At 40.3% G+C, this 17,737-nt stretch overlaps 1 protein-coding gene across 2 annotated transcripts in view; it reads right to left on the reverse strand.

Moving 5' to 3' along the window:
• Positions 1-17,737, reverse strand: part of WWOX (WW domain containing oxidoreductase) — a 984,564-nt gene that overhangs the window by 677,522 nt on the left and 289,305 nt on the right. The window contains exons 7-9 of one of the 2 annotated variants that reach the window (XM_086688854.1): positions 9,554-9,739; positions 3,440-3,704; positions 1,112-1,265 (exon numbers count right to left, since the gene is read on the reverse strand). In XM_086688854.1, the coding sequence (XP_086544980.1) occupies positions 1,248-1,265; positions 3,440-3,704; positions 9,554-9,739 (469 nt within the window). In that variant the 3' untranslated portion in view covers positions 1,112-1,247. Of the gene's footprint in view, positions 1-1,111; positions 1,266-3,439; positions 3,705-9,553; positions 9,740-17,737 lie in introns of those variants that run through there. The other variant, XM_025920763.2, reaches the window with a different exon arrangement.

A 17,737-nucleotide genomic window follows, 5' to 3' on the forward strand; every position in this document is an offset into this window, starting at 1 on the left:
AGGCAAATGTACTTGGGAGGAGCCGGTGAAGGGTCTCCAGGCAAGGTGGGTGAGTTCTCTGTGTTCCTTGACTACCAGGGAGGATAATCATTCTAGCATTGTGTGGAACCGTTGTGAGGAATTAAAGCATCACAGGGTCTGGGTAAGGTGCAAAGTCACATCCTACCTGGGGGCACAGCAGGAGTCTAAAGTCACCAAATGGCAACGATTGCCAATAGCCAAAATTGGAAATCTCTTCTATCACCCAATAATACAATAAGCCTGGTTTTGTGAATTAAGTTTCTTGGAGAAATACCAAGGTATGAGCACTTTATATAACCTTACAGTATGTATTCATGCACACATATGCAAGATACAATTTTAGAGTATGTTAATTGCATAAAAGAAAGCTAGAGAGACAAGAATATAATGTATAACATAGCCATGGTGGATGTGGCTTCATTATCAAAAAGCTCCCACCAAACTTTAAGATGTTTCAAGAGGAACTAGAGTCCTGCATATTTTTTAAACAATATTTTAAAACAATCCCATTCGCCGGACGCCTGGCTTGTTCAATAGGAAGAGCATGTGACTCTTGATTCGGGAGTTGTGAGTTCAAGCCCCACAATGGGTGTAAAGATTACTTAAAAAAAATCCTATTCCCATTGGTATGAATTATTTTTATTTTTACACAAGTTGGAGGGAAAGGAAACAAACGCTTCCCCCACAGACTCCTCAAACACTTAGCCTACCCTCCAGACCTCAAGGGGACGCGGTGCCAAAGACACAGCCTTACCAGTAGGGGTCGCTGTGCCGAGATTAATCCCTATGAGTTTCTCATTAGTGATTATTATACTGCAGGCAGCCAAAATGGAAAAATTAATTAATTTCAAAGTGATAATGCATTTACAGCAACAATTAGAAATGTATAACTGTAAAAGGGCAACATTTAAAAGACAGATTACATTTAATAAAGTTGCACAAGAACATCCAATTGTAAAATTACTGATCTGCAACAATATTCCTTAAAGAGGCACTTAAAATAGCCTGACTCCATGAAGGGTGACCTAATTACTGTAACTAAAATCGCCGTAGTCACAGCAAGTCACAGCAAATAAAAAAGGGACGTTGATATTAGAATACTGCTGTTTAATACTTAAGGGAGCCAGCTACAGTGGAGAAGCAAAGGCAGGGCTTCCGAGCACAAGGGTGGGCTGTGCTTCTCCATTCCGTGACCTTGGGCAATGCGATGGGTACCCCAGCAACACTCATGTCAAAAGGAGACACTGTTGGAGTGACACGCAGACACATCAGTGCAGCACAAACGGCCCCCTGGCGATGAGGACGTTGCATTTATGCTAAGCTTCTTCGTGGGCATTGAGGAATCCAGCTTTCACAGGGGGTGACAACAGGGATGCGACTATGTGGCTTACGTCCAAAAATAAACGTGTGTTAAAAAAGGGAGAAGGACACTCCGCATCCACAAAACAAATGTCTTCTCATGACGGAAGTAGCGTCAAGCCCCGTACGGGAGGATAAAACACAAGGTGACCTTTCCAGTGAGCCTGGTCTGTCCGGCCAGTGACATAGCCCCATCATGCTGATATCTCTCCCGCATACACCCAGTCCACACACACACACAGTCCACATACACACAGTCCTAGATGTCTATGTTGTGAAGAAGCAACTGTCTGTGACTCTGACAAATTCATTCCCATTCCACGTCTTTATAAACCTAGCCAGAGAACTCTGATGGCCAAGAATACCACCGGACACCTAAATATATCAAAACACGACTAGAAAAAAGAATGTCCTAAAAATCTAAACCTACATACATACTTCATAGTCTTTATCATCTATATGCTTCTCCAAAAAAGTGCATCATGGCATAGAAAAGATGCTGTTTTTCAGTTACTGGGGGCCCAGAACATGGCAAGTTCATTCTACTATGGCTCCTGGGAGACCAGGTGTACGTGTCGGAGGCCAGACTCTCTTCATCTGGACACCCTTCCCACTTTGCCATTTGCCTTCTCCTTGGGCCCCTAGGGACAGAGACAGAGGTCCACCCAACTTCGTCCAGCAGACTCCGGTCTACGGACTCCTTTACTTCTGTAATCTTTCTATGCAACACAAACAATGACACTTTGGAAAATAATCCTCTCCAGAGGTAATATAAACAATAACAACAACCATCATAGCAGGAATACTACATACCTGCTATCTAGGCACATTATTTAACCGTGCTTTCCAATCTTGCAGCTATGTAAACCTAAATCAATTAAGGTAAAATCCAATGACAAATTCAGCCTCTCGGTTGTATTTAGCCACTTTGCAAGGGCTCCAGAGCCACACATGGCAGGTGGCTACCACAGTGCACAGTCAGATGAAAGTCACCACAGAAATTCCAAACCCAATGTTATAAATGTCACACCCATTAGGGTCAATCCCCACAACAACCCGTATTGCCATTTTAAGTGTGAAGAATCAGGCTCAGAGTGGTTGGGTATCTGACCCACGGTTAAGTGGGAATGGCTGCTGGAGAAGAAGGCAGACTATTCAGAGGCCACACGATCATTTTCCCAGGATAATGAATTCACCTTGTGATACTCTCAGAAGCCAAAACGTGTTTGGACCTTTCTGAGGATTAGAGGTTAAGTCGGTTAACTGGAATAGTATTTGCATGCACTAATTTCAAGCGTTTTTAAAGGCCCGTGGTTTAGGAAAAAAACACCATACCAAATATACTGTGTAAAATGCGCATTGCTCATTTAAAAGACTTCCTATTAAAACGTTTTCATGGAAGAAGTTTCTAGATACGGAGGTTATACGACCATCGAGAATGTAAAAACTTCCTATTTACCTTTGTGAACGCTTCCGAATCTAACCACAGAAGTGTGATTCATCGAAAAGGACTCACCTTTGGGGAAGTAAAGAATAAAAGGCACTTGGGACCGAAAAAAGTTTTCCAGGTGAAGTTCACATCCATTAAAAGAAGAATTTAGAACATCAAATATAGATTCCCAACTGAAACAAAGGAATCACTTCGGCTGATAATTCAACAGTCACCAACCCATGTTTTTCACCTACTGACACAAAACACGGTTTTCAAGTAATATGCCTTCTGAGTAACAGCAATTTAAAAAAAAAAAAAAAAAAAAAAAAAAAAAACAGCATCAAAAGAAAGCAAAGCATCTCCACCGAGACTTCAAGCCATCCTTAACGCAATACTGGAAAAACCACGTTTCTATCCAGCCCTCCAAGACGCCTTTAGAGAAACAACTATAATCTAAGTCAACTGAAATGTGTTCGAGAGCCCTGACTGATGGCTTTAACGGGCCCAAGGACGTGGCTGTCAAGACCAGACTCGGCACTACCGGAGGAGACAAGCTGAAGAGCACGCGTGTGTCCATTAAGAGCGCACTGAAGGTGTCTGTGGCGGCGACAGAAGCCATTCACTTACCATGGACTTGGTGAAAGGCCTGGCCAACGTAAACAGCAGCGTGTACACCCACCAGTTACGATGAATGGACGAATACAACATGTTTCCAGGGTGCACGGCGTTCGACGTCACCCCACGCGGGGACAGGCGGCGGTGGAGCTCGTTGGAGAAGAGAATGTTGCACAGCTTAGACCGGTTGTAAGCCAGCATGGCCCAGTAGTCATTTTTAGATGGAGAAAGGCGGCTGAAGTCCAGTTTGCCCGAGGAATCATTAATATCTGTGAATCTAAACGACACAAAACAAAAAAAGATAGGAAGTATGACATGAAGCAGCCAATCTCTGACTCCTGATAACAATAGCGTTTTATTTTTATTAGAAGTCTGAGGACACCACCACAGAGGCAACTGAAAACCCAACTGGGCAAATGTAGAAACAAAGTCTCCCTTAGAAATGGACAATAGTGACTGGACACGATAAAACAACAGCATCCAAAGACAGACTATATAAGGGCCCAAACTCAGAAATGGGGCAATCTTAACACACTCAACTCCCCCTGCTTCCAACGTGTATTTTTCAAAACCTTCAACAGGAAGTTCAAGGATAATTAAATTAAATGGAAAAGCATCTTAAATAAAGGGCTACAGCTTTTGAAAGCAGAAAGATATCACATTCCTAACCTTTGACGGGGCTTTCCTGGGTTATTTTAGCCAACGCTTGAGTCCTGTATATTTTCATTTGATCCTCCAAGTAAATATAGATGAGTCTTGCTGCCCCCAAGACTCTTTTCCAGATTAAAAATTAATGATTATAAAGGGGTTATAACCTTGGTGAGGTGCCATCAATAGCCTTATACGTTTAAAAGATAAATGTAAACAAAGCCAGAATGAGTTCTGGCAGACTCTACTGTTTTTAAGTATACCCATGGCATAGAAATACACAAATCAAAGTAAGTAGTTGATGTTTTATAATTGGGTCTGACGGAGTCATTAAACACCAGCTGTTTGTTTCTTTTCTTCTTTCTTTCTTTCTTTCTTTCTTTCTTTCTTTCTTTCTTTCTTTTGAGTAACAGCAAAGTAGTGACTGCCCTAAAAGAAAAAAAGGATCATAACAAAAGGAATTTTCTGGAGGTTGATCTCATCCTTGTTAAAGACTCCTCATAGTTTCCTTCATTAAATTAACTCTGAGCATTTGCACCAAGTAATAAGGAAATATAAGGAGAGCACTCTGGGTGCTGGCTATAGAAACAAAAGCAAAAGGTAAAATGAAAATCATGGAATAATCTGGTTGTTCCTGGATATGAGCAGTTCAGGGTGAGCTACAAGGAAGGTAAAAGCAACCCAGGGACAGGTGAAATTCATATTTTCACGGAAATGAAATAGCGCTTCTCCAGGACTCAGTCAGTGACATCCAATTTCTAGTGTTAAATGACATCGCCGCTCTAAAGTCATCAACAAGGCTGATGGCCAGAAATGTTATCACGGATGCAACAACAAGACCTTGAAACTAATTGTTGGCTGCCTGTTTCCAAGTCCCCAAACCACAGGAAGTGCCCAGACTTGCGAGCTTAATCATCAAAAGCACTGGAACTTAGCGGGAAATTTGAAAATTTATGGGGGCCTTTTTCTGATTGTTATAATGGCTGCCGGCAGGGGCCGGGCATGGTAGACGTCCTGCAATGCACACGGAGTCTTGCTCCATGAAGATCGTCCCACTGGACATTCATGCAGATGAAAAGCCCGTGTATAATTATCTGAGCCTACAGCCTGGCTGTGTTTTTCATATATGCACAGTTTTGACATCCACTGCGTTTCCAAGACAGTACTCCTACAGCCACGTATATGAAGAATGAATGCACTTTCAGATTTCATGGGTTTTGGGGAGAGGTGATGCTTGATTCCATGCCAGGAGTATTTCAGTCTGCAGTGCCACACCTGTTAATGGTCCGCATTTGTGAGTATCCCAATGGAGGTGACCGACGCACGGACACGCACATCTGATTACTTATCCTCCTTGTAGTCCTTCTCAAGTTAAGAAACATACTATTTTGTTTCACATTTATTTTTTTTCTTTCCATTACAGTTAAGCTAGCATATTGAATTAAAATGCATTTATGCAGGGAAGTTCTACTATTTCTGAACTTTAATCCAACGTAGTAATAAGGTATTACAGAAAAAGACTGTTGACAGCTCAATGATCCAATGTATGGGCCATGTCTTAGGGATTCTACCTACTCTGTGCAGAAATAGTACCAAGGATCCAGACCACATCTACATGGTATGGGACGAAAATACCATCCTTCTCTTACTCTCCACTCTTTTTCCATCACCTTTGCAGGAAACCAGTCTTGGCATCTGTGTTTAGCCTAACCCAGCATGAGTGCCATTTCTTCCAGGAGGCTCTACCTAACTAGCTCTTTCACTGTTTGTCGTCACAATGATTTCTTGGGTGGCAATGGGGGACAGATTGAAAGAAGCCATGCAAAGCAGATTGAAACACTTGTTTCCACGGAAATGAGGTGCCCACTCGCCAGGACCCAGGCGGTGATATTCCCAGTATTCAATGGCCCCACGCACCTCCCTGCCAACATCAGTAACAAAGCAAGTCATGCCATCTTTGCATTTTATCTGTATGCTGGGTACTGTGTGCTGTGTCCTGTGTGCCTCTGTCTTTACCATGCCAGAGTGCAGGCCATTTGCTCACCTGGCTCCCCCAATGAACTGTGAATTCTTGGAAGGCAGACAGTAAGCGTATTTACGCCTACTGCAGTGCCCAACACATAGCAGGGACTAAATACAGGATTAGAGAATTAAAGTTCAATCCTGGGTTCAGAATTCCAAACTAAGTGCCAAGCTTCCTTTGAGCCTTGCTCCAAAGGCAAAATTTAGCATTACCTTTGGGTTCTCTATATCCCTCATCAATATTTGCATGTGGCACTTCTACAGTTTAGAATGAATTCCCTGCTTTGGTTTTTAAGGACAACACGGAGAATTTCATGTGGGGAGCACTAGGTCAGTTAAACTCCTAAGAGGTGGGAAAGGCATTCATTCCTAGTCCTTAATCTAGAAACAAGGCAAAAAAAAAAAAAACCCACAAACAAAAACAAACTAACAAACACACCAAAAAAACCCACCATGATGGGAAATTAAGTGGAACCAAGTTGAAGGAGCTTCTCAGGTTGGAGAAGCACAGCTAGGAAACAGGAGGCCCACCCTTTGCAAGCAGCCCCCATCCATGAGCAGATCCCCGGTTTCCTGCCCTGCTGATCTCCTGGGCAGCAAACCCATTTTTCAGGTCTGATTAGCTTGTATTGACAGTCCTCTGGAAAGCAGGAAGGGGGCAAAGCCTTGGGACCCCTCTGAGCCAGGGCGGGCTTCCTGAAAAATGACTGCGTTCACCTCTCCGCTCAAGAGGCAGTAAAACAACCCTTCAAATGCTGCCGACTCTATTTTCAACTTGAAGAATTGACAAAGCCACACAATAATGTCTTAATAGAATTATCCTCCTTCCAATACAGCAAAATGTGACCATTTTGCTCTCTGGACATCAACATTTGTTGTTTGAGGGGACCTCTGTCTTGTATTTCTATATATACTGCTCCCTTATTTTTTTTTTAATGGAGGATTTTTACATTACCAAAAATAATTAGGCTGGATTCTATGTAGACAAAAGCTAGTATGTTCAAAGAATAGGACAGAATTTGCCTCCGAAGCTGTGTACGTGTGTGTGTGTGTGTGTGTGTGCGCGCGCGCACGCAGCAACTTGGCCCTCAACGCAGCTGCAGCCATTCACAGTTGTTCAGCCAGCCCTCCGCTCTTTTCATTCCATTTTAATTGTTATCTGAAAATTTTTCACAGCAAGGAAGTCGAGTTCTCCTTTTCAAATGATGTATTTTAGGTATGCAGAAACTGCATTCACTCGCTCACACTCCACATAAGTAACTAAAATACAGTGAAGACACGGGGAGGCTAATAAATATTTTGCCTGGGGGCAGTCTGGTATAATATTTTCTGCAAACATAGGACTTTATTTTTCCCCTAACAGGGGGTCTTGACTCCAACGAAGAGATTCCGCCAAGGTTTATGGAGGTAATTAGATATCAACACTTCCATTTTACAACATGGTTTAAGGCTCTGGTCCTTGAGCAGTGAGTGAGTGCTTTCCCAGGACTATGCACCCAGTATTCACACCACCTCTAGGGCACCACAGGAGGCCATGCAAGTGTAATAAACAAACCAGCTTGGGGGAATTAGCATTTTGTAAAACACACACACACACACACACATACACACACACACATGCACACGCGCACGCAAAACACACAAAAATACCCCTTAACACGTGCAAAGAATGACCAGAAAGCAGAAAACTAGGGCCAATCACCAGACAGGAGAGGGCCTGATAACACATTTCAGGAAGTCCTCGTCTCTAAACTAAACTGGGTCTAATTCAGGAGACCAAGGCCCTTCCTTCCAATTCCTCTGTTAAATGAAATTAAGATTCAGATCTCCAAGGTAGGCTCGAATTACGCTGAAGTCAAGGAGAGAACAAAGGCAGCACATGAAATACCATTTGAGATACAGATTTACAAAGCGAAGCAAGAAGCTACAATTCAACATAATCTCCCATTAAATACCAGCTCATTTAAACATATCCCGTGGTGCCCTCCACATCTGGCAAATGATTGGGACTGGCAGATTTATTTCCGGAGCTCGCGCTCCCGCGCCGGCCCCCACTCCTGAGCAGGGCCACTCCACTTTTTTTTTTTTTTTTTTTTTCCATGAACCTGGTGTGATTTGCAAAGATAAGGATGTCCAGATTTTGTTACCACCTAATTACTAGATGTTTCGTGTCTTTTAACACGGGGGAGGATTATTACGGGCATTTTCCTTTCATTTCAGCCCTCATAAATGTAAAAAGGTAAAAGTAAATCTATCTGCAGTATGTCACTTCTACTATAAGCCCCTGTGTTTGGGAGTGATAAAGGGTTCAGGCTAACCCTTGGCTGGTCTCTCTCTTCCCAGGGGTTACATTTTATGGAAGCGTGATTAAAAAAATAAGCTTCATTCTGGGTCACTAAAACATTTCAGGACTTAAGACGGAGAAGAAGGGGGAAAAAATTGGCCCCTGCACACTATTTTTTTTTTTCCAGCTTCTTTGCTAAGAGTGAATGCTTCTGACCACACCAGGAAAATCTCCCCCACCCCACACATTAAATCTAGCCTCGCCCGGCGAGTCCTTTGTCTTCTTCGATCACCTCTCTTTAGACAAATAGTTGTTCATCCAACTCTAGAAACAAATACGCTGAAAATAGGATGAAATTTTCAAATGCCTTTTTAGTCAATTGGATATTCTCCTAATGGTAACGGAAGAGAAGTGCCATCTGATGTTTTAATTGAAATTTTAACCAAAAGAGGCATGGCCAGATTTCTAATATGTTCTAACTACAGTACTTCCCTTTCTACAATTACACAGCTAATGTCTGCATTGAATTCCCTAATTTCTCATTATAAAACAATTGGATTTCATCTCGTGGTCTTTAATTGCATTGTTTCTCCTGCTGGAATAACTGCACATTCTTCCTGGTGAGGTGTTGAAGTTGTTGAATGACAAATCAATAAAGGTCAGGCATTCAGATTTAATCAATTATTATCCCATCTCGAAGCAAAATCAATGAGGGGCTTGAAGTAGAGTTGTGAAAACCATCTACATTGCTGGAGACAAAACCCCCATGTCACCCCCCTCCACAATCTCCAAAACAGAAAGACCTCAAAAAATTAAGGAAGCCAGGTTGAATACACCTGAGTGGCATTACTGAAAATTACTTGCAGGAAGAGAGCCTTGGGGGGACACTGGCTGGCACAAGGAAGGGGCCATGGGAACAAAACAGCAGATTCAGGGGCACCTGGGCAGCTCAGTCAGTTGAGCTTCGGACTTTGGCTCAGGTCACCATCTCTCGGTTCCTGAGTTCGAGCCCCGTGTCGGGCTTGCTGCTGTCAGTGAGGAGCCTGCTTCAGGTCCTCTGTACCCCTCTCTCTATGCTCCTCCCCCGCTGTTGTGCTCTCTCTCATTCATAATCAAACAAACAAACAAACCTTTAAAAAAAAAAACCCCAAACATATCAGATTCTAACCCACCTATGGGATTCTGAGGAGACCACAACTACTCGGGCAGGAGCTGAGTGGCACAAGACATCTTGAAGGAGTTGGACAAGGTAGAAGTGTCCCAGGTGATTCACCTGGAAGGTGGTCTCCAGGCCGTCTTTGGTGAGGCTCCAGGGGAGAGCAAAAGCCCCCGCATTGCACACAAGCACATGAAGGGATCTGCAAAATAAAATATCACCGTTATGTGGACATAAACACTCTAAAACCAAGGATATCCCATGCCCTGACGGGAACAACCAATCTTTCACTGTCTTCAAGATCCAGCAGGTGGAAAAGGGATCTCCTGCAATGTCACATCCTAAGCCACTCTGCAGGGGAAGGGCTTGGACTGGGAGTGGGCTGCGGGGACCCAGGGGGCTTCCTGGGATATAGGACTTTTCAGAGCTGAAACCGGGACCATAATGGGCAAACTGGCCACCCAGGACGGATCTCAGAGTCTAAAATCTAATTTTATGTGTGCATCTTACTTTAACCACTTCTTCGCTTCTTCACCTATAACATCAAAACAGCCCTTAAGTAGATGTAAGAAATTAAAGAGAAAATCTGCTATATAAACAACAATACAGGAACCAGCATTTAATAGTTTCTAAGTAAGCACAGCAAGGGGGAAGTACTCTGTGAAAAACAGGCACACAGGGGTTCCTGGGTGGCTCAATCATATTAGCATCCGACTTTGGCTCGGGTCATGATCTCACGGTTCAGTTCCTGAGTTCAAGCCCCACATTACAGAGCCTGTTTAGGATCCTCTGTCTTCCTCTCTCTCTGACCCTCTCCCATTCATATTCTCTTTCTCTCTCTGTCTCTCCCTCTCTCTCTCTCTCAAAAATAAGCAGAAAAGAAAAGAGAGAGACAGGCATACAATGTTTGAATATATTCCTTTCAGAGGTCAAATTACATCTAGACAATAGAAATGAGTGAGCCGTGGGGATGGGTAAGTGGAGGTCTATTATACTATTTTCTCCCATTGTGTTTATATTTAATTTGTTTCATAATAAAATTAAAAAAAAATAAAAGTAAGCCTTTCATCATATGAATCAAAATCCCAAATCCTCACAGAGAAGTGGTGCTGGTGGGAAATCATCCTAATATATGAATAAAAATTGTTAAAATGTCATTTATTCAAGGCTACCCACAGCATCTGCAATTACAATATGAAAGCAAAATATAGAAATAAATGACATATAAAACTGGGAAATCATGTAATGAATTTGCATGGGATGCATATGATAGAATACTACACAGCCATTAAAATGATAGATCCTTCAACCCTGTAAAATATGCATGCTACAAAACAAAAGATATAATATTGTATGATCACACAAACACACACACAAAATATTTATGAAGCACAGCCAAAAGTGTGAATAGTAGTTATCTCTAGGGGTGGGTGGAACCCAAAATGTCTTAAATTATCTTCTTTCTGAGTTTTAAGTTTGATGAAATATAAGCTATATATACATATTTTTCTTTCGCCTCTCGTGCTTGAGGGGTCATATCTAAGAAAGCATTCCCTAACCCAACATCACAAAGACGCAGTTCTATCTTCACCCCTAAGAGTTCTAGCTTTGGCTCCTACATTTAGATCTATGATCCAGTTGAAGCTTAACAGGGATATAAAGTGAAGGCAAGCAATAACTTCATTTTCTGGCAAGTGGGCGTTCCAAGTGTAGCTTCGTATGTTAAAAAAGACTACTCTTGCCTGCACTGAATTGTCTCAGCACCCTTGAGGAAAATCAATTGACCACCTGTAAGAGTTTATTATGAGACTCTCTGTTATATTCTTTTATTATGTTACTACTACAGTCTTTATTACTAATGCTTTGTAGTAACAGCAACATACATATATACGTAACATTTTATATATGTTATAAACATTTTACATATATATAGTTATATATATTTATATATATAAATATAGTTATTGTTGAGAGAGAAGGATAGTGCACCATTGAGCACCAGCTATGGAATCATGGGGGGATAGGGAGGGAGAACGAGAATATTAAGCAAGTTCCTCAGTCTGCCCAGAGCCAGAGCCACCTCAGGTCTTGATCTCAAGACCCTGAAGTCTAGACCTGAGCCAAAATCAAGAGTCAGATGCTTAACCAACTGAGCCACCCAGGTGCCCCTATGGAGTAAATTTTGAAAACTGGGAAATGAGGGTCCTTAAACTTTGTTATTTTTCAAGCTTGGGTTGGCTAGTCTGGGGCCTTTGAATGCACATAAAAAGTTTAGAATCAGCTTTCAATTTCTGGCAAAATAGCCAACTGCAATTTTAGTAATGTTTACATTAAAATTACAGATCAATTTTGAGAATACTGTCCTCTTTACAATATTAAACGTCTTGATCTATGAACATGGGAGGTCTTTATATGCATTTAGGTCTTTAATTTCCTTCTACAATATTTTATAGCTCTCAAAATAGAAATTTATCACATCTTTTGTTAAATGTATTCATAAGTATTTTATTCTTTCTAATGATATGGCAATTTGCATTGATTTCTTAATTTAATTTGGAAATTGTTAGTTACTAGTATATACAAATACAATTGATTTTTTCATATTGATTTTTTATCTTCTAATCTTGCTGAAATTATCAATTAGTTTTGTGAGTTCTTTTTAAATTATCTATTAGTTTTAATACTTTAATGTGGGTTTCTTAGTATTTTCTATACATAAGGTCATTTCACCCACAAATAAAGATAGTTTTACTCTTTCCTTTCCAATCAGAATGTCTCCCCCTACCCCAATTACTTTGGCTGGAATTTCCAGCACAATATGGAATTTAACTGGTAAAATTTGATATCCGTGTTTTCTTTTCTGATCTTAAAGGTAAAGTATTCTTGGGAATGCAAGCTGGTACAGCCACTCTGGAAAACAGTATGGAGGTTCTTCAAAAAACTAAAAATAGAACTACACTACGACCCAGCAATTGCACTGTTAGACATTTACCCATGGGATACAGGTGAGCTGTTTCCAAGGGATACATGCACCCTATGTTTATAGCAGTACTATCAACAATAGCCAAAGTATGGAAAGAGCACAAATGTCCACCGATGGGTGAATGGATAAAGAAAATGTGGTATATATATACAATGGAGTATTACTCGGCAATCAAAAACAATGAAATCTTGCCATTTGCAACTACGTGAATGGAACTGGAGGGTATTATGCTGAGTGAAATTAGTCAATCAGATAAAGACAAAATTCACAGGACTTCACTCATATGAGGACTTTAAGAGACAAAACAGATGAACATAAGGGAAAGGAAACAAAAATAGTATAAAAATAGGGAGGGGAACAAAACAGAAGAGACTCATAAATATGGAGAAGAAACTGAGGGTTACTGGAGGGATTTTGGGAGCAGGGATGGGCTAAGTGGATAAGGGACACTAAGGAATCTACTCCTGAAATCATTGTTGCACTATATGCTAACTAACTTGGATGTAAATTTTAAAAAATAAAAAATAAAATTAAAAAAAATAAAAAAATAAAAATAAAAAAATTTTTTTAAATAAAAAATAAAATTAAAAAAAGGTCAATGTAAAGATTCTGAATTTCACTAGAGATTTTAATTTTGAAAAATAATAAAAAGAATTGTCTGGAATTGGAAAAAATGCAATATCTGAGATTAATATATTAATATATGTGTTTAAATATATTGGACACAGAACACTAAATAATTAAAATTAAACACAGACTTATAGAAAATACAAAAATGAAACATAGATACATGGAGAGAGAGAGAGAGACAGAGAAATAACAATGGAATAAAAAGAAAATCATAGACCAGAGCTTAAGAAGCATGTGGTAGATGTTTGTAGAAGAGAAAATATCAATCCACAGATGCAATGAACACAGCAAAGCACAAATAGGATAAATACAAAGGCAACATCTTTTAAGCACATTACAGAATAAATGGCGAAAATCAAAAACAAGGGGCAAGAAATTGAAAAGGCCCTAGAGAAAACAAGACACATTCGTTTCAATAAAGCAAAGAATAAGATTCGCAGATGACTTTTCAACGGAAATGAGGAAAGACAAAAATAAATGTAATGATATTTTTAAATTGCTCAAAGACTGTAACTACCAACCTAGAATTGTATACCTACAGAATGTTCCCACCAAAAAGTAAGGATAAATAAAGACATTTTCAGATAAACCAATAAGAAGACGATTTGCTGCCAACACTTCTGAGTAAAAGATAGAAACTAATTTCAAATAGTAATGGGTATGTAGAAGGTAATAAAGAACAATATAAACATTAAATTGATGTACACATATAACTTGTCTGTACAACACAATTGTAATATCTTTTAAAAATTAAACAATGCAACACTAAACCATCCTACACACCTAGAAAACTGACTGGAGGATTAACACAACAATCTGCACAACCTGAACCACAGAATTCAGCAGGGTCCCGGCACCGAGAACTGAACTTGGGGAGCTAGAAGCCGCGAAAGGTAAGGAACCGTTTTTGCGGGCAGAGAGGGGATGGAGACTTGTGGGGGGAGAACACGGGAAAAGCACCCCACCCCAAAAGCAGCTGGAGAGAAAGTGGCAAATTGGAAACAGCTGCAGGGACTAAACTAAAAAGGGAGAAAGGAGAAAGGAGAGGGTTTAAATTCCATTAAGACTGTAAACAAGGGGAGCGCAAGGGCTATAACTCCGCAGTTCGATAGCTGGCGGTGCTCTGGTGGGAAGGGCGAATCCCCAGGAACAGAGTGGGGTCCGGGAGGTTGTCGGGCCACACGGGGAAAAGCGGTTCCACTGCTGGAAGGACATCCGGTAGAGACTGCTGAAGCCACCTGGTCCCAGCAGACACCGGAAGGCGGCCACATTCACTGGTGCTGGGGCAAGATTGTTAAGAGTGAAGCCTGGTGCCAGATGTGTGTTGTGATTTTCCACAATCCCTGAGACGCTGCTGCTACACTGTCTCGCGAACTTTTTCTGGGGCGGGCTGGCACCTGGCCATGGTCTCGGGGCACCGGCAACAACAGGGTCCAGCAGGCGTTCCTGGGTGCAGCCGATATTCGGCAAATGCTCATTTGGCCATTGCTCGGTGAGACCCTCCTGCAGAGGGGCAAAAGGGGCCAAAGCTGCAGTCTTTCAGAAGTAAGGGACTGGGGGGGCGCCTGGGTGGCGCAGTCGGTTAAGCGTCCGACTTCAGCCAGGTCACGATCTCGCAGTCCGTGAGGTCGAGCCCCGCGTCAGGCTCTGGGCTGATGGCTCAGAGCCTGGAGCCTGTTTCCGATTCTGTGTCTCCCTCACTCTCTGCCCCTCCCCCGTTCATGCTCTGTCTCTCTCTGTCCCAAAAATAAATAAAAAACGTTGAAAAAAAATTAAAAAAAAAAAAAAAAAAAAAGTAAGGGACTGGGGAAAACAGCCACATCTGAGACAAAACATGGGAGAGAGGTACTGCCTGGGGCCTGGTCGCGAAGAGTGAAGAAGCGGGGAGTGGACAAGAGCTGAAGACAGAGGACATGGGTGCGATTGCTTATCCGGGAGAACAGACTGGGTAGCTGGGTGGCGCCATTTACACCTCTTCCTGCCCATGCACACCAACGAGCACTGCAACAATCCACCCCAGTAGGCTAGCAGCACCCTCTAGTGGAGAGCAGAGCTGTTACACTGAGCCCCGTCCAACTGGGCCAACTTAGCTCTTCAAGAACACAAGTCTCACCGCTGGCTTAATTTATGGACTATACAGAACTACAGAGAATGACTTCTAAGGGAAAACAAACCAATTTGAGTCCTACTTCAATCTGTTAGCAGGTTCATCTATTCAATTTTCTTTATTTTTTGTTTTTTCTTTTTCTCTTTCACAATTCTTTTCTTTTACTTGAATACAGAAAGAGAAAAAATTCATTTTTATTTTCCATTTTTATTAAAAATATCTTTAATTTTTATTACTATATTTTTACTTTTGTGTAAATTTTTTCAAATTCTACTTTACTCCCATCATTTTAGTCTACTTCAGTGTATTCACCTTTTCAAATTTTCGAACAGTTTCCATTTTTTTTTCATTTTTTTCTTTTGTTTGTTTTTTCTTAAAAGCAGAAAGAAAAAAACTTCATTTTTACTTTCAATTTCTATTAAAAATATTCTTAATTTTCATTACTATCTGTTTTCCTTTTATGTAATTTTTTTCAAATTCTATTGTATTTCCATCATTTTATTTTAGTCTACTAGAGTGTATTGACTTTTTCAAATTTTGAAATATCTTTTTTCTTTTATCTTTTTTCTCTTTTTTGTTTCTTTTCTTTTTTCTTAAATATAGAAAAAGAAAAAATTCAAATTTATTTTTAATTTTGATTAAAAACATTTTTAATTTTTGTCCTACTATATTCTTTACTTTTGTGTATATTTCTTCAAATTCTATTTTACCCCCATCATCTCATTTTAGTCTACTTCAGTGGATTCATTTTTTCAAATTCTCAATTTCCTTTTTTTTTCTCCCACCCTTTTTTTTTTCTCTAATCTGTCAAACGACTTTCAACACCCAGACCAAAACACACATAGTATGTAGCATCATCTATTCGATTTTTGGTGTGTGTGTGTGTAATTTTTGATTTTAATACTTTTTTAATTTTAATATTTTAATTGCATTTTTCTACCTTATTAATAACTTTTCTCCATTCAAATAGACAAAACGAAGGAATTCAACCCAAAAGAAAGAGCACAAAGAAACAACAGACGGGGATTTAACCAACACAGATACAAGCAAGATGTCTGAACCAGAATTTAGAATCACGATAATAAGAATACTAGCTGGAGTCGAAAATATATATCAGAATCCCTTTCTGCAGAAATAAAAGAAATAAAAAATACCCAGAATGAAATTACAAATGCCATAACTGAGCTGCAATCATGGATGGATGCAGTGGCAGCAAAGACGGAAGAGGCAGAACAGAGAATCGGCGATATAGAGGACAAACTTATAGAGAATAAAAAAGCAGAAAAAAAGAGGGAGATTAAGGCAAAAGAGAATGATTTAAGAAATAGAGAAATCAGTGACTCATTAAAAAGGAACAACATGAGAATCATAGGGGTCCCAGAAGAGGAAGAGAGAGAAATAGGGGTAGAAGGGTTATGTGAGCAAATCATAGCGGAAAACTTTCCTAACCTGGGGAAAGACACAGACATCAAAATCCAGGAAGCACAGAGGACTCCCATTAGATTCAACAAAAACTGACCATCAACAAGGCATATCATAGTCAAATTCACAAAATACTCAGGCAAGGAGAGAATCATGAAAGCAGCAAGGGAAAAAAAGTCCCTAACATACAAGGGAAGACAGATCAGGTTTGCAGCAGACCTATCCACAGAAACCTGGCAGGCCAAAAAGGAGTGGCTGGATATATTCAGTGTGCTGAATCAGAAAAATATACAGCTAAGAATTCTTTATCCAGCAAGGCTGTCATTCAAAATAGGAGAGATAAAAAGCTTCCTAGACAAACAAAAATTAAATGAGTTTGTGACCACTAAACCAGCCCTGCAAGAAATTTTAAGGGGGACCTTCTGAGGGGAGAAAAGGTGAAAATATATATATATAAATAAATAAATAAATAAATAAATAAATAAATACCAAAAGCAACAACAGATTAGAAAGAACCAGAGAACACCACCAGAAAGTCCAATTCTACAAGCATCATAATGGCAATAAATTCAGATCTTTCAGTACTCACTCTAAACATCAATGGACTCAATGCTCCAATCAAAAGACACAGGGTAACAGAATGGATAAGAAAACAAGATCCATCTATATGCTGTTTACAAGAGACCCACTTTAGACCAAAAGACACCTTCATATTGAAAATAAGGGGATGGAGAACCATCTATCATGCCAATGGTCAACAAAAGAAAGCCGGAATAGCCATACTTATATCAGACAATCTAGACTTTAAAATAAAGACTGTATCAAGAGATGCAGAAGGGCATTATATCATAATCAATGGGTCTATCCACCAAGAAGACCTAACAATTGCAAACATTTATGCACCAAATTTGATGGCACCCAAATGTATGATCAATTAATCACAAACATCAAGAAACTCATCGACAGTAATACCATAATAGTAGGAGACTTCAACACCCCACTCACAGCAATGGACAGATCATCTAATCAAAAAATCAACAAGGAAACAATAGCTTTGA

This window comes from Puma concolor, chromosome E2 (assembly GCF_028749965.1).
Source record: "Puma concolor isolate L17-30 chromosome E2, mPumCon1.1.hap2, whole genome shotgun sequence".
NCBI lineage: Eukaryota > Metazoa > Chordata > Mammalia > Carnivora > Felidae > Puma > Puma concolor.